General features: G+C 42.1%; 2 protein-coding genes across 4 annotated transcripts in view; one reads left to right on the top strand and one right to left on the bottom strand.

Annotated features, from left to right (window-relative positions):
* Nucleotides 1-1,336, bottom strand: part of PBX3 (PBX homeobox 3) — a 97,504-nt gene extending 96,168 nt beyond the window's left edge. Inside the window, exon 1 of the mRNA XM_072352379.1 lies at nucleotides 168-1,336. Within this exon, the coding sequence (XP_072208480.1) occupies nucleotides 168-232 (65 nt within the window). The 5' untranslated portion in view covers nucleotides 233-1,336. The remainder of the gene's footprint in view (nucleotides 1-167) is intronic.
* Nucleotides 1,337-1,367: 31 nt separating this feature from the next.
* Nucleotides 1,368-22,915, top strand: part of MAPKAP1 (MAPK associated protein 1) — an 85,265-nt gene continuing 63,717 nt past the window's right edge. For 2 of the 3 annotated variants that reach the window (XM_072352375.1, XM_072352377.1), the window contains exons 1-4: nucleotides 1,673-1,801; nucleotides 8,701-9,024; nucleotides 12,431-12,520; nucleotides 16,978-17,126. In XM_072352375.1, the coding sequence (XP_072208476.1) occupies nucleotides 8,766-9,024; nucleotides 12,431-12,520; nucleotides 16,978-17,126 (498 nt within the window). In that variant the 5' untranslated portion in view covers nucleotides 1,673-1,801; nucleotides 8,701-8,765. Of the gene's footprint in view, nucleotides 1,497-1,672; nucleotides 1,802-8,700; nucleotides 9,025-12,430; nucleotides 12,521-16,977; nucleotides 17,127-22,915 lie in introns of those variants that run through there. The other variant, XM_072352376.1, reaches the window with a different exon arrangement.

Below are 22,915 nucleotides of genomic sequence, written 5' to 3'. Positions count from 1 at the left end.
GTTATGTTACCTCAGCTCTGCTGCAAACAGCACGGGGCCGTGACAGGTGTGACGTGTCACATAACGCAAACAGCGGCTCAGCCCCCGCGCTGTTACCTTCAGATCCCCGCCGACCCCCGCGGCTCCCTTACCCGCTCCCTTACCCGCTCCCTTACCCGCTCCCTTACCTGCACGGCCGTGCGCTGTCGCTGCGCTGTGAGCAGTGCCCTCCCGCTGCGAGGTGTGACGGCATTAACACGGACTCGGTTCGGCGCTGGGAAGCCCCGGCACGAACTGGGACCGTGCTCGGCGGGGATGTGCTCCGTCCTTGATGGACAGCTCAGCTAAAAGGAGTCACGTCCAAACCCAAACCTCTTCCTCTCTCTGACATTTCCTAGATGTGCAGCTGACGGCGCAGGATCCGCGTGGCCAAAAGAGCTCTTCATCTTCCTCCACAGCTCCCACTGCTCTCTTGTCGATCACGGCTGACAGCACCACGTCACCTCAGCACCATCACTCCGACATCACCTGTTTGATGTGGGGTCCCTCACCGCGTCCTGTGGGAGATGTTCACCCGCCGTGGCTATTTCTGGTTTAACAACACTTGTACTGCTCCTTCAGGCACTTAGTGCACGTTCTCTAATCATCTTCATTATTGAGGCCATTGCTGGTGTGAACAATCATGTTCTTAGTGGCATCCAGCTTTATTAAAACTGCTGCTCCAAAGAGCTGTTTTGTCCTCGTTATTTCGAATATTTTGCAAGTCAGGTTTCATTTGTCCACCAAGTGCGAGGCTTCACAGACAGACAGGCGTGCTTTAGTAGAGCTGCACGAGCTGCACAGCACTTCGGTTCGGTGGCAGCTTTGTCCCGCACATCCCCAGCACAGCGCAGCCGAGTTATGGCTGATGTCCAGCCGTGCCGTGCTGAGAACAGCCAGCTTCAAACCGTGACAGCAATGCACGTCCTGGGCTAAAAGATAACCAGAGTTTGGGAGCAGGCCGGGTGCCATCTGCTAGCGCTGCACTGCGCATCTTCATCTGCAGTCGGTGCAGCTGCAAACTGACAATAGTTTTCTTCATTAAAAATTTACAAGGCTGTTTCAAGGGATTTTTTGTGTGTTTCTACTCGAAGAGTCACTAACTGCGTGTTTAATCGTAACGTTTATGAACACGTCACTGCGAAGTCGCTCGGTCACGCATCCTTTGCGGAAGGCGGCCCGCTCCCTGCAGCCCTTGGTGCGCCCCGGCCTGTTTGTACCACAGCACCGCGGACACGACCGAGCCGCTCCCGCGCCGGGCAGCGCACGACGCCGCCGAGGGAACGGAGCCCGCCACCGCTGTGCGCATGCGCGATGCGGAGCGCCCGCCGCGGCTCCTCTTCCGGGGGCGGCGCTTCCGGGTCGCGGCGCGGCCCAGCTCTGTCGCTGCCGCGGCGTTCCCCGGCCCCGGAAGCGCTGCCCGGCCCGCCGGCGGGGGGAGGCGGTGCCCGGCCCGGCTCCGCGTAGCGCCGCAGCCCGTAAGTGTGGAGGGGAACGGGACCCTCGGGCGGGGCGTGCCCGGTGCCATCCACACGGTGTCCCTTCGGGCTGCGGTCCGCGACTCGTTCCCTGAGCTGCCGCCCCGCGCCCCGGCCGGCTGTGCGGAGCGGAGGAGGCCCGGGCCGTGCGGGCGGGAGCGGTTCGCGTTCCGCAGCTCCGTTTCCGTGACGTCGGGGCGAGGCTCGCGCCTGACCTCGTTGCTCCCCTGCCGGCGGGGCGCGGTGCTGCGGGATTCGGCCCTGCCCGGCCGGAGGTGCGGACGCCGGCGTGGGCTGCGGGACTGGTACGTGCACAGCTGGAAGTAAATTCTCTCACTTGTGTTGTTTGTTTTTTTCCGATTCAGAGTAAATCTGTTCATGGACGCTTGACTTGGATCAGGCTTAGAAAAACGATATCACTGTTTGTACGTATATTAATACAGAAAGAACTCAAGTGGTGAAGGACAACCAGCTTGTTTACTCGGTGTGACTGTTTCACCCAACTGCGACGAATGATGCGCTCGACTCCTGACTTCTAGCGTAGCTTTTCCTTTGTGTCAGCAAAGAAGTTCGAGCAGTTTGGCAGGGTGAGAAGTAGATCAGTGTATACATCAGTGAGAGGCCCTTTACTTTAGCCAAGGGGATGAGAACACTGGGAGCAGGCTGCTTGCTGTAGAGCAGGACTGAAGCTCAACGCCTCTCCAGGGCAGGGATACATCATACACGTGGGATGTGTAGGGCTCAGACTGCCCTATGGTCCTCTCCAGGATGGTGGGCAGCAATGGGCTAATGCCTCAGGTTGGGATACAGAGACAGCACTGGTCCTGGAACACAGTGTGCTATTGCAGCAGCAGCAGCACTGTAACCGGTTGTCTTTGGATGACAGGTAATCATTGTTGTGACACTGCATCATGTTTGAGATGCAACTTGCAGTGACTTTAATGTCTTATGTTTTGCTTGCATCATTCCTCTGTCAGAAGGGACAAAATGAGGGTTTTCTGTTGAGCAATACTACTCACAGTGATCCTAGTGTGCGTTTTAATATTAACTGTAAATGCATTGAGAAGCCTCATTAAACTGTGATACCTAGCTGCTGTCTGTAAGTTCACTTTCTTGTAGAAGACAACACAGAAGTAATCTCTTATCTTGTTTCCATTCTAAATCAATTATTCCAAAAGCAAAACAAAATTCCTTAAATGTGTTTTGTTGGCCCTTGAGGGAGAAAGACCGTAAGTTTGACAAAAGAAAAGTTGAAAGCCAGGGAAGGTGGAGATTCATCTGTTTCTGAACGAATAAAGAATGTGTTCAGTTACATTTGTCACAGAGGCTTGATGTCTTGGGGATGTCAGCATTTTGGTACTCTGAGCTCACATTTTCTAGGGCTGAAATGCTCAGTTTTGTTGAAAAGCTACATCTGGAAAACTGAAACTGGATCTCAAACTGTAGCAGACACGTGGAGGGGAAATACTGCCTTCAGTCAGAACTGTGGTGATACAGTTACATAGCAGTGTAAAAGCTTTGAGAGTAGGCTGATGAATACGCTCCAGTAGAGGCAGCTGGGTTTTGTGCAATGAGTTGCTGCCAGATTCCAGCTGCATGAGCCCAACAGCAGACTGACATCGGGGAGCAGCGGGCGTGTTTGCTGCTGAGGCTCTCAGTGGATCCTGCAGGCTGCTGTAGGGACAGTGCAGCTCAGGTCTTTGTCCTGGGTCTGGACCATTACCAGTAGGGCTGCAGACCTGCACGTACTTTAACAACTTTGAGTCCAGTTCAGCTTCAGTGCCTCCAAACAGGCTTTACAAAGCAGCTGTGTGAGTGATGCACAGGCAGCTCACAAGTAATTCTGTAACTGAGCACTTTCCGTTTTCAGGAAAGTCCAGGAAGTGCTGCATCCATTCACAGTAGTCTAAAGAAATAGAAGGTGTCCTTAGAAAGCCTCCTTTAGTCTCAGTATTATATAGGCCAAAAAATGGGAAAGTGTTGAAGCTTTCTATTTTAGTCTTCGTTGTTAAAAATTGGAGGTTCTTAATGTGTTTGAAACAGTTGTGGGATTTTTAGGCTATTGAGTACTATAGTGAAAGGAGCCAGGATGGGAACCATAATCTAACACTTGGGCAGTCTGAGCCTATGCTTTTAGCCAAGTGCTTGTAGGTTGATGTTATATTTGCCCATCCTAGGAAATATTAACAACAATCATGTCAATAATGTCAATAACAAATCATCATTGGGGCAAGCAAGAAATCTTGGTTCCATGGAAAAGTGTCGCACATTGCTGAAAGTATTTCTTGTCAGTTCTCTTTGCAAGCAGATGTGGTCAGCATCGCTGGCACAGGGCCTGCTCGTCCTTGTTTCTGGAACAGGGTATTCATCAGGAATGAAAATAAAATGGAAATTGCAATGTGTTACTTAAAAGGTATTCTGGATTTGTTTGTTATTGTAAAATAAATAGTCATAAGAGTGTAATTCAAACAACTGTTTGTTCTTGTTGTTGTTATGCCTTTTCTTTTTTCTGGATGGGAAATTCTCCTGAACATGGGCTCTGAAATTGGGCAGTAGTGATTCCAGTGTGTTGGGCCCTCACAGTATAACGTTGTACATGTAATGTGTGCGTCAGGTAACGCTTGCTAGCCAATATGAAGGAATAAGCATAATCATAGACATTAAAAATGAAGCAAAGTGTTTGCACATATTTAAATTAGGGGAAAAAAAAAAAAAAAAAGCAAGTTACAGCTTTTCTAAACTGTTTCTGTCTAAACCATTCAGTGCAATATCAGAATGAAAAATGACAACACTTTGTCATCTGTTCAAATTGATATTGCACTCTTTGCAGTGACAGCTGAAAAGGCCCACAGGTGCCATATAAAGAGGTGACCATGTTGTCATATTTCATTTAGGCATCCCTCTGCAAAGCCATAATTACCTAATTAGGTTGTTAATTAGGAGATTAGCATTTCACTATATTGATAGAATGCTCTTTGCAGGCGTGATTCTAGTTACAGATTTGTCTGCCCTAATTTATAATCTTTGCATTTTTTTAATATTTATTTGCGTAAAATCTTGATGCGAGATGGTTCAGGTTAGCTGAGAATCAGCTTGTTTGCAATTAAATGGAGATCTGACAAGATAAGGAAACAAACAGGTAAGCGTTGATTCTTTCCATATGGACTCCAATGCTCTCCAAAGCTCTGTAACTAAAACATTGAATTCGGCAGAACTTCCATCCCGACTGGTTTGACAGCAAAAATATAGACAAGTTCCAAGCAGTTCATGCATATAGAAATAAATATCCAATGTCAGATTGATTTTTCAGGTTGCAAAAAAAAACACGTTTTGTCAGAACTTGTGTGTAATGTATTGTTTTCTCATAACTTTCAAATTCCCATTTCACTTGTGAAAGAGCAGCTCTTTAAATGACTTCAAATGATTATTTCCTCTTTAATGATAGGAGGCAAAGCATGAATGACAGCTTCTCTAAGCAAGCATGCATTCTTAAATGCACTTGAGCTTCTACTGAAACACAGACTTGAATTTTCATGTATTACATTTCACTTTCCTTTATCCTCCATACGCAGGAGTCTGGCATTCAAGGGTTTTGATTATTTGTACTGCTGCAAGTGTAGATAGCCAGAACCATTTATGTAGCAATTGCAGGCAGAAGTTAACTGTGAAATTATTTCATATAACCTGAATCATAAATTCTGAAGTATATTCACACTATCCTATTCCAACCTGTCACATGTAGGGAAAAATCAATTTTATTCTAATTTGCCCACTTTTTCATTAGTTTTTAAGATCCCTTTAAAGACCTGCAGTCAGAGAGGTGTGTAGCTCAGTGAATGTGGCAGCCCATGAGTGCTGAGGTGTAACGTTGTGAGATTCCTCCAGCAGCACTCAGGGCATCTGGGTGATTGCTTCAGACCCACGCTGCACCCTCCACAAGTTGCATTTACTTTGGAATGTTTTTGTTTACAGTGAGTAGAGTTTCACTGGCTGTTACTTCCTCAAGGCAGACAGTTAGTTTAAACATCTTTTCCATATGAGTTGTGGGTCTGTAGATTTAGAAATAGGAAATATCCTCCTTCTGCTTCTCACTCTTACTCTTTACTTTTTCGGTTTATTAATACACAAATCCTTGCAGGAATTGGCAGGAGAATGTTGTGCAGAACTTCCAGCTGCTCTCAGCCATTTGATCTGACAGAGTTACTGTTGAGTTGGTAAAATTTCCAAGCTCTTTTCTGGAGCAGAAAAGTTTCTGCTGCTTACAGCTTTCTCCAGTGTTATCACTTACTGTGGGTTACCGAGAGGTCTAGGAGCGAATTTGCTCATGTGTGATATTTGTAATTATGAAAGGCATAAACATAGAACTTTTCTGTGAGGAAAGCATTGTGCTTTGGTCAGCAGCACTGTGTCTCAAAGAGATGCTGTTAGCTTGCAGCTCTAGGAGCAATAGCCGTGGGGATGAAGTTGGCAGTAGGTAGTTCATAGTTGGCTGAGTTATCACTATTCATGATTTCCTCTGTAATCTCGATAACCAGTTTGTGTACTTGTGATACATCAAGCACATGCACTGTGCTAAGACTGCATCGTGTGGGCCAGTGTGTGTGTGATAATGGGGACAAGGTGTCCAGCATCGAGCTTAGTGCTCAGGCAGGAGGCGGGTGTTGGGCAGGTGCTCAATGTGGAGAGGGCCCTGGGATGTAGCTGCAGTCACTGTGCATGGTCTGTGCTGTGCCAGCAGTGTGTGAGCAGCCTGCAGCTTGGCAAGGGCTGCAGTGCAGCAGCCAGGAGCCAGATGAGCGGGACCGGACAGCCCTGTGCAGCATCCACTGCTCAGAGGAGGGAGGGGCTCCTCCTGACCTGGCTCTGTGCATTGGAAACCAATGGTGACATTCAATACGAGGTAAAGAAGCTTTCCCCAGTCAGGAAACCTGTATTTAGCAGTTATTTTGTGCTCACAGTCAGACAGTTGTGATGTGGGCAGATGTTTGCGGGTTTGGATGGGAGAAAAGGAAAGTGACTAAATCTGACTCTTATTCTGGAAAATACATTGTGTCGGGCAAGCAGGAGGGCTCCCAAGAGGTGATACGTTGTGGCAATGAAATTTCCTCCCCAAATTCAGGTTTGTGCCCCTGGGGGTGACTACGGGGCCTCTATGTGGGACCTCATGCCCTTCCTGGAAGCAGGGTAGCTGTTTAAGTGCCGTGCCTTACTTATTTACTGAATTATGAACAAGGCTGATCTGCATAACAGCTGTGCTTTGCTTGCTGTGAAAGTCTATGGATGTTGTAAACACAGCATTGGGTTACTAGAAGAGGAACACATGGAAAAAGCGGTAAAAGTAGTAGACTGCAATTCAGCTGCCTGGCTGCTGCACGTGCCCTCTGAGGGCACCCAGCAGTGCAGCTCTGCCCAAGGGCCTGGCTGCACAGTGACAGGTCTGTGCTGCCATGCGCTGAGCAGGAGCACCCTGCAGGCAGGCTGCGTAACATAGAGAGAGTGCAACTGAAGCGTAATAGAGATCAGGAATGAAATGAGGGGCCACTCTGGGTCCGTCCTCCTGTGTGATGAATCACAGAGGTGTTTGCTGATCGGTTGTATCTCATCATCCCACCGCACTGTGTACCGTACAGGAATGCTGTTAAGGCTGTGTGGGTTTCACATTGCTCCTTTCATTTTTAGTGTTTGCACAGAGTATGCTTGACAGCTGCCTGCAAAGTGTTTTGTTTAATAGCAGTGTAATATTGAGATACTGCGAGTGTTAAAAATAACATTGCTTTTTGTTGGTGACTGAAGAATGTATAAGTTGCTGGTGCTTGGAAAGTCCCTCAGTTCTTTTTAGTTCATCTCCTGCCCATGGGTGCTGTAATGGGCTGTGGGTGTGAGGAATGCGGAGAGACAGTGTGCTGGCAAATCTTAGGAGCTCCAAAAGTTGACCTGGTATCTAATGTTGATGAAATTGATTACATGGAGATTTAAACATATTCATGTAAAAGCTTGTGAAGTTGACCTTTGCTCCTTTGAATTCTTTTGTTGTTTTCACTTCTCTGGCCAGATCTGTGCCATCTAATTGTACTTTGCTTCTCTCAAAGGAGGAACCAGTTAAAGTTGTGTGGGTAGCAAATGCTGAAGGGTGGCATAAAGATCTAAACTGAATTTTGGGTGCTGGTTGTTGGTGGTGGTTTTTGTTTATGTTTCTGGGCACTGTTTACATGAACTGGAATTTCTATGAATATTTAATTATTATTGAAAAATAAGGTTTTATGTGTCCTTTTGAAAACCCTGCAGAGGAGGAAGGGAAATTCAAGTTTGTCTGCATTCAAGTTTGGACTTTGAAATAGAATTTCTGGTAATTTCTTACTGTTTCTGTTTATGGGAGAAGTGATTGCATGTTTGAATAGTAAAGCTTGGGTAATTGAGCACGCTGACTGCTAATAGCATGAAGTCGGGGTACAGAGTATAAAGGTAAAAATCTCACATCTGCTGTTACATGTTGTTAACTCCCTTAGCAGACATTAAATCATTTCAAGTACAATAATAGTGTGGGAGGTACATTAACTAACCATTAACAATCTTATAAATACACAATTAACATGCCAACATTTATATGACACATTGATGGGGCAGCAGTAATTTTTGATTGGGAGTTTGTGGACCCTTTGGAAGCCTGAGGCAGTTGCTTATTTAAGCAAGTTCTTACTGCTCACAGGTAAGTGTGGCCTTTTTCTGATAAGCAGTGTTAGGAATTATATTTAAACTACATTCTCAGTGCACTTTTAGAACGTCCACATGCTGTACTCAGCTGTGTCTGCAGCCTTGTGGTCACATCACCCCGGTCACATGGCCAGAAGGCCTTTGGCATGTGCAATACAGCAAGGAGACGTTTGCCCGAAGGTGGGATGTGTTTGCCTCAGGGCCTCTCACTTTGAGGACAGGGAGGAATCCTTCAGGGAAAGCAGGCCTACTTTCTGTAATGGAAACAGAGAATGAAGAACAGAACTTGGGCTGCTGTGACCCACCGTGAAACTGCTGTTCTGTAAGTGGATCTCAGCAAACCATTTAACTTCAGGGAACTGGAACAGAACTGAAATAATTCTCCGTACAAAACTGAATCAGATTTTGTGCATCCAAAATACGAGCCTTCTTGATCAGTATTTGGTTATTTGTTTGTTTGTTTTTCTAAATGCTGTGTATGTTGTTTTTCTAGGTACAGTGTCCATGCAACAAGATGGAGAGAAGATAGTATAGTGAAGTGGTGGTCTTGTGGGCAGAATGGCTTTCCTGGACAACCCAACAATTATACTTGCTCACATTCGACAGTCACACGTGACCAGTGATGACACAGGGATGTGTGAAATGGTCCTGATAGATCATGATGTCGACCTAGAGAAGTTTAATCCCTCATCAACATATGGAGACAGTGCTTCAGAAACACAGGGAAGCAATGGTGAGACTCAGGGCTATGTATATTCCCAATCAGTCGACATTACCTCAAGCTGGGACTTTGGAATTAGAAGACGATCCAACACAGGTAAGTGATGTTTGCAGCTGAAACAATGTTAACCTTTTAAATTCAGTTTCTATTAGTATTACCTGCTCATAGCATAGCATGACTAGCTAGATACTGCCAAACTTCCCCTTTTGTAATATAGAGCCCCTCTTTGTAAAATAGGTGTTGTGATTCAGATGCTTTGGTGTGCCGTCAACTGTTTTACTTAATTGTGAACAGAGCAGTGTTGAGGCAGTCAGCTTCACATACTAAAACGAGCTGTAAAGACATCAGCTCTAAATCTACGTGAGCAGTGTATTGTATTTCTGTGGTTGCTGTCTGGAAGGGTGTTAACTTTTGTACAGGATGGTTCTTTTCTGAGAAATATCTACCTAGTGATGCACTGAATCTCTGTGTTATGAAAACGAAGAGTGGAGTTTGTGAGGCAGTGAAGTGAATGATTTGTCTGTATTTTTTTTATTTTCTGAAGTCTTGTATCTAAGCAAAACCTTGAGCTAGGCTTTAAGTTAGCAAATTACGAAGCTTAAAGTTGTGTACTTTTTCAAAAGAGGTTCCATTTAACTTGAGTACAAGAAAACTGTCACACGTTTTAGTAGTATTCAGACTTGTACTTACACCCAAGGAATGCTACGAATGAAAACTACAATATCAAATATGTATGAAAAGGCTGATGTGGGGTGGTCAGTATTGATCTGTTTTTCTGTTACAGTCTATCCTATTTATCCAAATTATTTCTGAAGGTATAACACCACCTAGAGCTCAGAAGAAACATCTGTGCTCAGCCTGAAAGGTAAAATGGCAGTAAATATCTGGCAATAACTTTTACAAATCAGTTATCAAAAGTTGTGGCAAGACAGAGTGCTGGTCTCTCTTAATTGAGTTACACTTGGAAATTAGTTGGCGATGTACCTACAACTGACTCAGAGGCACAGTGTGAAGTTTGTTATGCCAGACTGCCTGATGCTGTCCTTGAGGACTTGTTTAGGAGAAGCAAAGTTTGTATTACCCAAATTTACTTATTTTTTTTTAATGTTCAACAAGGAATAATGAGGAAATAATCTCTATTTAAGTTATGGTTGGAAACCACAAAAGTTTTCAGTTGGTGGCATATTCTAAAATGTTAAGAAGTTCAATGGGGAGCCAGTTTTTGGAAATGAGTGTTATGTGCATCCCAGTGTTATCCTTTAGATAGATCCTAAAGGATAAAGTTATCCTTTAGATTTGGAGACAGTGTGCAGTGGAAGAAAAATGTCAGGGCACTGCATGTTGAGTTTGGGGAGAATATAGGGATTCTTTGCCATGGAGGTTTTCCTCCTTTTCTGCAGGAGCTGCCTGGCTCATAGGGATTTCTGGTTCCAGACTCCATCCCCACACTGCCTTAGCAGTGCCATGCCCAGGAAAACAAGCAGTGTGAAACTGGGCCTGTGCACGGTGTTATGTGAAGGGGAAAAGTGAATTTCCCTATCAGTGTGGCTAGAAACAAAGGCTCATCTAGCTGCTAATAGTTAATGAGCCAACATTTGGTCAGTGGCTTTTCTCGCACTGAAAGCTTTCAAACTAGCCTGCTTGTGAGAATAAACCTTTAATAACTGGAACTTTTAATGTAGGTACTGATAATTCCATCTACTTTGGAGTGGAACAGAAATTAATGTTGTGGAATTGTTTTATAGAAGACAGAGATGGAAAATTTGGATGGAGTTAGTACAGACAGTGGCTGTATGGTGGTCCCTGTGTTCTGACCCTCACTTCATACACTGACCTCCTGCATCCACCTGCAGGGGCACAGTGGGGTGGGCTGTCCGTGCAGGTTGGTCCATGCTGACACCATGCTATAGATCCCTGTGAGCCAAAATCCTCCTCTTTAATGAACTGATGGCTGTGGTTACCACATGCCATGAAAATACACACTGTTCTTATTTCTGTTCTATGTGTTTTCCTTTATTTTATTTTTTTTGCATGCAAGTCTTATGGATATTTTATAATGGTCCACTTAGGCTGAAAGGGTTTCAGATGGCAGTCTTGAACCACAGTCTGGATAATGGTTAGAGAGGGAAATAAAGGGGTTTCTTTCAGAATAAAATATCCACACTGTGACAGTTTTACCCAGTATTTGAATCGATGACTGGAAATATCACCTTCCTCACTTCTCACAGCGCTGCACAGAGGCATTTATGCATTGGCCTCTCATCTGTGGGAAATTGGCAGTGAAGTCTCTCTTTGTGTCTGTACCTTAAACTGCTTGCTGCAGCTTCACAGTATTGGAACTATTTGAATATTTTCTAGTCAGTCACCAGATTGAGAGTTGTTATGGGGGAGAAAATCACTTCAGTGCCTGTGGTTCTGTTCAAAGGCTGAATGTTAAAAATAGTAATAAAAGTAGTAGAAGGCATAGAAAATATTTATTAACCTCTTTTTTTAATTGTCGAAATGGCTCAAGGAACTCAAATTGTGTCTAAAAATTGTCGGGGTAATTCAGTGTTTCAGAATCTCTTCTGAAAACACATTTTAGTTGACGAATGAGCCCAATGCATCAAAATTGCTAATATATACAGCAAATTGTTTCCTTCCATGATCAGCACGGTTAGTCCTCATTCCCAGTCCGACCTCATTTCTTGCTCTGTAGTGTTGGTTACTCCTTGGTGTTGCTTTGGGTATCAGCCCCAGCTCCAGCCGCCCATCTCCCAGGAGGACCCTCGCAGTCAGAATGCTGACCCACAGCTCTGCACTGCCCTGTGGGTCCGTTGCTGTTTTGCCCAAGCTTGAGGCTTTTCTTCAGGCCCTGTTTAGAAGATGGAGTCAAAATATACCTAAAGAAATACTTTATTCCTTTTAAGGTTTGACTAATGTTGTGAAGATACAAATCATTTATTTTACTACCTATAAACTGTTAGAGCATACTGAAGAAAAAGCTATGCTAATTTATATAGCTTTGACATTTTATAATTTTCATGATTTTTAGATAAAGGATTTTATATTTAAAACTTTAATAGTCTAGTCTGAGTTCATTTATCTTTAATTTTTGAAACGGGTAGAGTAATTCATAACAGTAATTTTATTCCTGTAATGTAATATTCACTTCAGTTCATTTGTGCATTAAAATTCCTTTAAGACCGTTATTAATGATTTATATAATGAAATGTCATATTAATCACAGAAGTTTTCACATTTTATTATTCTCTTCTATGTTAATACTATCTTTATGATCTCTATTAATGTTTTATATCCTCTAATTTCAATTATAAATCAAGAACATTTTCATGTTTTTGTTGGTATTTGCTTTTCAGGGGTGCCACCTTTAAAATTTTATGACTTTTTCTCCTACATATGCAATATAAAACATCTTTATTCATATAAAGATAGTTAATTATGTCTTTGTTTATAGTAAACTTTCATTGACAAACTTATAGTTATAATATTTCTTTTCAAGCTCAGAGACTGGAACGGCTGCGGAAAGAGAGACAAAATCAAATAAAATGCAAAAATGTGCAGTGGAAAGACAGGAACACTTCTTACTCAGGTAAAAAGGAAAGACCTACTATCTTCCTACTGTTCTGATTTCTGCTTTTCATTGTTATGGTGTTCTCAGTTCATAATTTTCACTTCAGCTTTTAAAGTGCCGATAATTGTATTTGCCTTCCATTCCACAGCTCTGCACGACCCATTGTGTGTTGGTGGAGGGACCACAGACCTCCCGCTTGTTTTTGCCTGTGACAGGGCTCTGCACATTGCAAATAGGGGCAAAACAGAGATCAGATGTTTAAAACCACTTGTTTGGTCTGAAACAAGTGAAGCAGCTGTTCAGTATCTTTGTGCAATGTGAGTTACTGATGCAGTGTTGGGGATTTCTGTTGTAACGCCATTATCTTTTGTTGTCTCAGTGAGCAAGGAATGGGAGTAGTAAGACGCTCAGTATTATTGTGACACACTTCAGTAATGGGACATGCTGTCTTTGCTGTATGGGTAGGTGACCAGCAAGTGCCTGCGTTCAAAATGCAGGATGATGTAAGTTATGGTTTTCCAGCTGTTTGCAGAGGCATTTGGTGTGCAGAAGTCTAAGGATTTCTTAGAAATGGACATCTAAGAACTTATGATTGTTTTTCTGGGTAAGGAGAACTTGTATGTATATATGTGATCTACTTAAACAAAAGAACAATAAATGCTGCTTTAGTTTATTTCACTTTTTCTTGGGAAAAAAAACAGCGTCAGTAATTTCCCCAAGAACGTATGCTGCTTTGTTATTAATATAAAGTGAGGTATCTCTGACTTGGATGTTCTATACAGTTTGAACTGTAATGCTAGGAATAAAAAATCTCAGTTCTCTTGTTTCATAGCTTAGGCTGGCATCTATTCTGTTGTATTTGACATGTGTTCAAACCTGTGTGGTTTGTCATGCCTGCTTTGTTCAAAATTTGTATATATCTTAATGAGGCCCCATGTAATCTCCATATTTCATTTTTTTGCCTAAATCCATGTATCTTCCTGGCTGGTACTTGCAGAACCTTCTCCAGTTGTGTAATTCCTCTTTTAGAGGAGTGAACAAAGCTGCTCACATGAGCACCACAGTTGCACTAATCCTTAGTGCAATGTTCAGCTGTGTTTGATGCCTCTATTAACACATTCCAAAATGTTTTTGCCTTTCTACTTCTGTAAGCAGAGTAGTATGTTTTAAAGTTTAATCTACCATAACTTCCAGCTCTTTGCTCAGTATGTTTTTAGCATTTGATCAGTGGTGATAAAGTTCTTTTTCCTCTTAATCCCTAGCTTACACTGATATTGCTTTACACTACATTGCAGTCAGATTCCAGTTTCCTGCACTCCATTCTGTTTGTGTTTCCTTATTTGAATGGACTCCACTGTGACGTTCCGATTTTCTGAGCTCTCTTGCAGATAAAATGACACATCAACCAGTGACAAAGGAAGCGTCCCACACTGTAAATCTGTGCTGGGTCTTACCCTGGTATTGCAGAAGCTGGGGGTGAGCAGCCCCTCCTGGCTGCAGATCAAATTAGGTAAAAGATACATTATGTAAAAACTCCAGACACAGTTTTGTTACTGGGATTCTTGGAGTTTCTTCACTTAATTACAAGAAGAGCAACATAGTAGAAAGAGACCAAGAAAAAGAGGATCCCTGAAATATGTCAGCAGCATCTTTCTTTATGTCCTATATCTGTTCCATTCCTTGCATTTAACATTATTGATAAACATGTATGAAAGCAGTAACCATAGGTGTAGCTGCTTCACACAGGAGGAATTTGGCTGTTCTCTTCTGCCTCTGTTAATATGAGCTCTAGATGAAGTCAAACTTGTGGCTGACACCCTGCTTGCTAAAATGAAGCTGGAAGGTTGCTGGTTTCTACTGCTCTAGCCTGATAACATCATCTCCATAGATAACACATCACAGAGATGCATTGCTGTAAGAGGGAAATATTGCAAGCATTTCCATTGAACTAGAGGTGGATTTATAGTCATAATTTGAGGCAATAGATGAAAGATTATCCTTGGTGATTCCTTTTTGTTTTTGTTTTTTTTTAATTACTGTACACAGAAATAAAAGTATACTAATCAGAATAAAAGGGTGTGAGAGAAAAGTAATTTTGTCTGTGGTAATAAGAAATAAGAGTGTTTTTTATTTGTTGTCTGTTTGCACACTGTTGCGAGATGAGCTGCTTGCCTTGTCGAAGGAATGAGGCAGAGAGAAGTTTGTAGTGGTTGCAAGACTTAGAAAAGAAACTGTGTTTGAAGCTGGTTAGGAGATGAGCAGATACAGCGGTGCCCCAGGGGAAGCTGGCTGGAAGTGAAGTGTAACACAGCTGAGGTCTTTTTGTTTGGTTGTGCCACCAATTCACATCACCTTTATATGCATCAGTAGTTTTTCAGTAAAATGAAAATATCGACTCTGCTCCGCGCCATGTAGACAGAACTCACATAGAGCTGAAATAAACACCGTGACACCGAGTAACAGCAACGCTAACTTTCAATTAAGAATGAAAAAATTTCACAGTTCATGCTATTCAGTGTAAAAAATGAGGTCTTTTCCTTTGAATTTTCTCCTTGCATTTTAAAAAATGTTTTCTCCTGGGTTGAAGGGCGTAGTTGCAACTCTCAGTTGTATTCTGTGAGAAATTATTTTACAAAACACTTAATGAGAGGCCGTAGTTCTTCAGAATCTCCTTTTAGGCTTTTTGCACAAATCCTTAGAAGGCTTTCAAGTTGTTCTTCCCAAATGAGGCACGTTTTTTTTTGAAATTACAAAGATTTGGGGCAATGGAAAATTGTATCCCAGTCAGCTGAGTTTAGTCCCGTAGAATGCAGATATTACAGAACTTAACGTGTGGTTTGAGCTCTTCAGTCACCTGAGAAATTTGACTTGTGTGAAACCTGTGCAGAACTCAAAGCGAAATGGACATCACTCTGACAAATGTGGAGTGATTCTTGAAGTGATCTAGATTGATTCTTGAATGATTTTCTTCCTCTGCATCAGCCCAAAGGAAACAGCAAACAAATCATCTTTACAATTCCCTAGAGACAGAACTTAAAGACACAATGCGTGCTTTTTCACCTGAGCCATTTAAACCATTATTTTGAATTCCAGGGCACAGAGTACTTTCCAAACGACTGAGAAGTGCCAATTGGTGATAATACTCTGGCATAATTGTAATTGAGATTATTTTTTCTATCGAGGAAAAATAGTTACAAAAAGAAAATACCTAAAGGTGTTCAAGATGGCACATTTAAGAAGAGTTTAATCAATTTTATTGATTAATCAAAGCCCTTCACAAGACTGTTGTGTATCTGCTAGTGTTGGTGTTTAGCACCTTTGCCACTGTCTGAATTTTCAGGCTGCTAAAGATAAACTGTGTTTCTGAGTAACTATAATTTGACATGCTTTAATTTCACAGCTTAAGAAATGAATCAACTCTCTGCAGATTGTGTCCCCAGTCAGTCTGCCTCAGGAGCTTTGTCATTTCCTTGAAGGAGCAGCACGTAAATCTTTCAGATGTGAGAGAATCTAAAAGTGTGAATGCAGAGTCAGTGCAGGAGAACTGGTGCTGATTCTCAGGTAGTGATTGATTGAGTTTGGGGCCCTTCGTTCCTAGAGCAGATGTGGAGAAAGCTTGTCCAGATTCAGTCACAGTTTCTCGCAGATGAGACCCGTTGGTACTAATATGCTAAAACACCCCAGGCTCTGTCCTGGTTTTGTGGTGTCCTTGTAAATACAAGGAGCTCTGTGTGTAGAAAAATATTTATTTTTAAGTATGCCTGTAACCATTGAGTTAAACCATTGCCAGTAATTCAACTATGCAATCTCTTCATTTTAGAAGACCTTATGACAGGAATTTTATGAGACCTCGAAGATTCCACGAAGTGCTCATTGACTTTTACCACCTTTGATTTAGGAAGTTTCATTGTTTTGTTTTGTTTTAAATTGCCCAGACTCTCTGTCTTGAATACTGTTTACGGGTTTGGCACTTTGAGAGGAGCCTGCATACAGTCTTACCTTGAGAAGCAAAATCCAAAGAAGCAAATCTTCTTCTGCATTAGTTGTCAGCCTCCGGCTGATAGTGTAGTGACAGCATAGTACAGCAATGGGAGAACTTAGTTTGAAGTGTTATTGCATCCCCCTTTGTAGATGGAGCAGCAGTTCTTCACTTGGAAAAAACAGGCAAGCAGAAAGAGCAGAACTGCTTAACTCTGAGCCTTTATTTTTTATCTTGCCCCAAGCAGATCTTGTGATGATGTGATCCGCTGTGTGAGAAGAGCACATCTCCTGCTCAGCCAAGTGTTAGTGCTGTACAAACTTCTTGTATTTTTGAATCTTCGTGTTTTAAGAGTGCTGGATCTGAGCATTTGCTGTTTTATGCACGTTATGTTGTTCCCTCTCTCTCATATAATGCCATTTTTTTTTTTTGTGATAATCAGTAGTTTCTTTATGTCTGCTAATACAAATGCTGTCATCTCTTTTCTGATCTACAGCAGAGGAGCTGAGCTCGCTATTTGAAAAAAAGAATTTCAGAGTAAGATCTCCCTGTTCTGGGAAGCAGTCAATTCTGTCTGTGCGACTTGAGCAGTGTCCACTACAGCTGAACAACCCCTTCAATGAGTACTCAAAATTCGATGGCAAGGTAAGTGAACCCGAGATTTTTCTTATATCCAAGTGGTCCCTGACCTGAAGGTGGTGAGCTGTAGCAGTTCTTGGAATGGTAACTTTTAGACCATGAAGTCCACGTGGCAAAAGTTGCCTCTGTTTTTATTTTATTCTTACTGGTATGTAGTAGTTAGTGCTAATTTGGGTTTTCAAATTTTCTGGCCTCATAAGTGATAGCAGTACTTTGCTGATAACACTAAGACATAAAACACCTCACAGTTGTTACTTCATGAATTCTCGGTTTGACAAGTATTTACATTCACTTCCGATAGTCAAACATAGTGGAAGTAAAAATACAATCTATACTTCTTTAAGAGCAAGTTGCTGTAGTTCAGTGGTATCCCAGCTCTGTTGCTTTAACACCCGTGCCTCAGCTGGGCTCCCTGCTGCAGTTCTTCTCAGAAACTTGAAGAACTTAAGTGTGTTTCCTTCCCACTTTGATAATCCTAACTACTTTTTACCATATTGATATGAATTATAGTTGACTGTAATTAACATCTTAATTTTCATATTTGTCCAATATATTTAGCAGGTGATTGTTCCATTTGAGGGATATTGTATTGCACAAATTAGTTTCAGATATTAATGAAATACATCAGTGCTACTCAATCGTGATGTGTAGTGTATGACGTGAACCAGCTTTCTTGTGATTTAGAAACCTGAATACCTATTGAAGTCTCCAAAATAACTGAATTGACATTCTGCTAGTCTAAAAATGAGCTATATTAATTATAAGGGCGTTATTTATTTTATTCTGGTAAGCTTTTCAACAGTGTGCTTATGAAATGTATCCTCTGCACTTCGATATGTGTTACCATCTGAGGCAGAGAAGAAACACAGATCTCATGTCTGATTCTACATGTGTCCGTTTGTTGTTCTTCAGTACTGTAAAATGGACCAAATTTATATTTTTGGTGAAATACTGCAAGTTTTGTATTTGTTTTCACTGATAACAGATAAGCAGTATTCACAGATAGATACAGTTCTTTCAGGAAATAGCACATGGCTTATTTACATAATTAGTGGAGCCACTTATCTCTTGGGGAAATGGTACATAATTGGGGAGAGGCAGGAGGGATAAGGCGGGGCTAGGAGCCTAATTAAACACATCTTTAAGAAAACCTATTTAATTATGTATTTACTCAGGAGATCGCAGTGGCTCTGACATCTTTAAGGTTATAGCTAGGCCTTTGTTTTGGTCATTGTGTTGTTTTAATAGATGTGTATTTCAGTGTGGTGACGTGTTTTCAGCTGGCTGAGTAACACCTGTGATTCACTGGGAAACCTTCAAGAAAGTGATGTACTGTTATGCGTGAGCTGTTTGCTTCTGTACTCATCTCAACTGTGTGCAGGATGGTTTTACCTGACAGTAATTCCGCTCCTGACTGACCTGAAGTGGCATAAAACCATCTTATCCTGGGTCTTCCCCCTCTGCATTTGATGTATTATTTTAAGCTAATCAGCTAAATATTAGAAAATATTGTGCACCATAACACCCACAAAGCCAATTTATTAAAATGCTTACATCTTGCAGGCATTTTCTGCCAGATTTGGAGTCCTTCTCATAAGCACTTCTGCAATTTTATGAAATAATAAAATTTTAGAGCACTCTAATTTCTTTCTGTTCTGATCAGTTCATTAATTACCAAAAAAATGTAGTTAATATGGCTTGTGAAATGCAACTTCATTGCAAGCATTCTAATCAGCTCAAGAATTCAGGTGAGTCTTGTCACAAAGTTACACAGGACAGACTTGTGGCTTTTGTGTGCTTTGTAAAACTTCATCTCTTAACCAGGAGATGTACTTAGTAACTGTTCTTACCTGCATCTTCAAGTTTTTCCTTTGTAGAGTTAATGTAAAATCTAACGTCTGCAGCTACTTGCATGGTTTATGAATCTTGTGGGATATACAACTTGCTTAATGAACCTCACAAACTCTTGCAAAGAACACTGTATGAAAAGTAGACTTAACTACTTAGGTTGTCATTGTAGAGAAAATTACTTGAAGGCTTAAGAAATTAGTGGCCAGATTGGTTTCCTGTATCTGCATGCAAACTACGTTACCATACATGACGTGTATGTTGCAGTTGGCAAGATTTGAAAGATCGTATTTTCATTGCTTACTGTTCCAACTTGCTGACGATTGATAGGTTGGGAAAGTAAGACTGACTGTAAGACAGGCTTGAAAGCCGTAGCCAGGCTCCAAAAATGAAACACCAACAGCATCGTAATCACTCGTTTCAGTGAAACAGCTGTGAGATTCATAACACTCAGCTTACCTGTGGATCCCAAAAAGAGAGGTTAATGACTGTTGATTTTTAAGGATAAAGCTTTGTTGCAGAATCTAGACCTTAATTGCTCTGTTCCCTTATTTCTAAACGTAGAAAATGGGGGTAATATTGTCTGCTGGCTTTTGTTAATTGTGGTAAAAGGATGTGTTTTCATTCAGCAGAAATTTGGAATGCGTCTTTTCTTTCTCTTTTTCACACAAAAGTGTGGCTTGCATGAGTCCCTGGACAGTAGGGTGATAAGACCTCTCTGAGACATTGATCTGAAAGAATACAGATTTGGTACTATATTAATGTCAAAGCTTTTCACCCATATGAGTGTTCTTACTGGTAAGAAAAGCACTAGCAGGATGTGTTTTGTTACTGGGATAGAAGGAAATCAGGCAAGAATCAACTATTCAGCTTTGCAGGAACCTGAATGAATAAGTCTTGCTAAGGCCTCTGTGTACAATTCCTGTTGAAGTAATCTTTGAAGCCATTCCACAACCATTTTTCTTCCAAGTCTGCTGCCTTTAAAGAAATTCTCATCACTGAAATGTCTTGTCAGTTCAATTTGAGATGCCTGTCACCACATGGCTGCTCTTACATCCCTAGAAGAATGCTGCCAAGCACCAAAATGCTAAAGGACAGTCAAAAACAAATTCTAAAGATATGCAAAATAGTTAAAGGAGAAAGTTGGAAAAGAAAAGAGGGGATCACTGAGCCCCAGGCAAAGTTGAAACTTTTCTCACATGCAAACCAGTCTTCTCAAGATGCTTTTTTATTGCTATATTCATAATAATGCTGAAAATCAAGGTCTAAGGAACTCTTCTAGTTTATCTGTCTGACCTTCTAGGACCTTTGTAGGTGTACTTGACTACTGGAGATAAGTTTGGCTGGATCGATGCTAAAAATCCTATTGCAAGGAATGGTACCTCTGCGCAGCATCACGACTTGGGTTTTTTGTGGGTAGTTTTGGTGATGTGTTAAAAATCAAACGATTTCTCTAACAGCAACTGTTTCAAAAATGATGATGTTGCAAGCATGGGGGAAGGGATAATTCATGAGTGCTAATTGCTTGGCTGTTAATTTTCATAAGTGTTGATAGAAGCAGTTCCTTAAATTAAACTTTGTTTAAAATGTATCAGGGGAAATATTCCGTAATGTCGGGCCTGAAGTGAAAATTAATATGAATGCTGTGGCAATTAACACGTACTGGTTAATAGCTTTTAGCAGCATTTTGGGATGATAGTCCTTAAATACATTTTTGCATGCTGCTCTTGTTTCAGCCTTGTTTGTGTGCGGTTCTTGATAATCACGAACAAATGCTTTCTATGATCTCCAGAATTAGTTTCCCTCAAAGAAAGTAGATAAAGAACTTAGGTAAGAAACAATAATGCTGTGATTAATGTGGATAATGTTTAAAATAACCCAGGATTAAAATCTGTGCAGACTATTTTCTATTTAAATATTTTGCCCCTGCATAGAATATTCTTCATCCGAATATGTTTGCAGATGTTTTTAAGGTTGTGCCAGTGCTAGTGGTTTCCATACTACCTGCACGCCATTACATAGTTGAAATACAGGCATCTGCCACGTTATTATTTCCTGAGCTTTCAGAGTGTTTAGATGAGCTGGGCATCATCCTGCTGCCCAGCAGCACACGGCTGCCCACAGCCCCGGTCCTGGTGTGGCACGGGGGGATGTGCACACAGCGATGCTGCGGGCAGGCACAGGGGCAGGCTGCCAACGGCTGAGCTGCTTTCAGAGCTGCTTTGGGGCTGGTTGGCACCTGAGAGTCATGCTGGGAGCAGGCAGCTGTGTCACGCTTTGCCCTCGGGGTGCTGCAACTCGGTGTAAAATTTGTCACCCAGTCAGGGTGTGCAGTGGCTGCCCCTGGTGACCGCGAGCACCTCGGTTTGGTGGTGCAGCCCCAGCGAGGCAGGCTTTTGTCATTGCGCCTGCACATCCACTGTACGGAGCGACACTCATCGTGCTCCTGTGAAGACAGAGATTCTTACCTGGAAAATTTACACTTTCTAATATAGATTTTGTTTCAGAATACGTGATTAGTACACTAAGTCAGGCTACTGGTTGAGTCATATTTAAATAAAACACCCCCACGTTAGGAATGCCAGGATTGTTTAGATTTGTCAAAGCAGTAACAGTCCTTATGCGGCTTCTCGTGCCCTGCCAATGTGGGATACTCGGCTGGGTAGGGCTGAGCCCTGAATGGAAGGAGCAATTGGTGCCATGGAGGTCACAGGATACAGGCCTTGGGTTTCCATGCAGTACTTAAAATAAGATCATGCTCTGCTGTTGCTTAACTTAAAAGAATTCAGAATGTGCCATTTCATACAGAAGAGTCACTGAACAGGAGGTGGGGAGACACTGCCGAATGCCACTGGAGCGGCCCTGAGCACGGCTGTGCCTCCTGCAGGCCCAACGCACTGCCAGCCCCAGGGAGTGCTGGTGTTCTGCTGCCGGCTCTGCTGGGGAGCATCACTTTTATCTCCCAGTTCCAGGCATCTCACTCACACTACAAATGTTTTTCTGGTCTTATGGAGATTAATTTAATGTGGATTTGGTTTGATTAACCTCTCTCTTGGGGGCACATTTGATTTGCTTATCGCTCTTCTGTACCTTGCTTCCATCTTCTGCTGCTGTTGATTGCAGGTGCCCTTACCTAGGCAACATGACAGCAGTGAACCTGTGGCCCTGCTGGGATGGCACTTCCCAAAGCACTTTGGTTTTGGGGGCACTCTCATGTCAGGGACAGTCCGTCAGTACCGCCGTGCCTCCTCTTAAACTCTAAATAAAATGAAAGTAAGTTTTGAAGGCCTGCAAAGCATGCTACCATGTAACAAAGAATTAAATTGATTTGTTATGTGTGCATTTAGCTACAATTCATTTTAATTGTCCTTATGAAGTTAAAAAGTATTAGTGTCAGATAAAGATTCATCACCACAGCATGATTTAAAGCTGGTGCTATAGAAAGCAGGCATGTGTTCTGGCAGATGTTTATATAAGGCACTGTCTCTTCTGACAGCAGTTAAAAAGTATGGTTGTAGTAATCAAATTGTGGTGCAGCATCTCAGAGGCTAGAACCAGATTGAATTAAAATAGATATAAGATTTATGAATGGCAATAGCTGTGATAAAATTTCACTACCTTCTTTAATGGAAAGGACCTTTATGCAGTACAAGAATAAGATTTTAAATTGTGCCATGCAATTCCATGGGTTTGGGTTTACTTTTTTTTTCCCTTCTCTTGGAACAATATTCAATTACAGAGAAAGAGTAAAGGTATTTTTGTCACAGATTCTGTACTGCCTTGTCAGGACTTCATAAATATTACTTTATGATGAATATATGGGACATTCTGATTTCAGTCCTCATCTTTCTACTACTTCCATATTTCCATAGGAATTCCTGTATTCGCATCTCAGAAAGGGATTATATCATATAGCGCTGAAGATGAGATTTTATGTGCCAGAACCA

This window comes from Excalfactoria chinensis, chromosome 18 (assembly GCF_039878825.1).
Source record: "Excalfactoria chinensis isolate bCotChi1 chromosome 18, bCotChi1.hap2, whole genome shotgun sequence".
Taxonomy (NCBI): Eukaryota; Metazoa; Chordata; class Aves; order Galliformes; family Phasianidae; genus Excalfactoria; species Excalfactoria chinensis.
The sequence above is the reverse complement of the archived record's forward strand: the minus strand, read 5'-3'. Positions and strand labels throughout refer to the sequence as shown.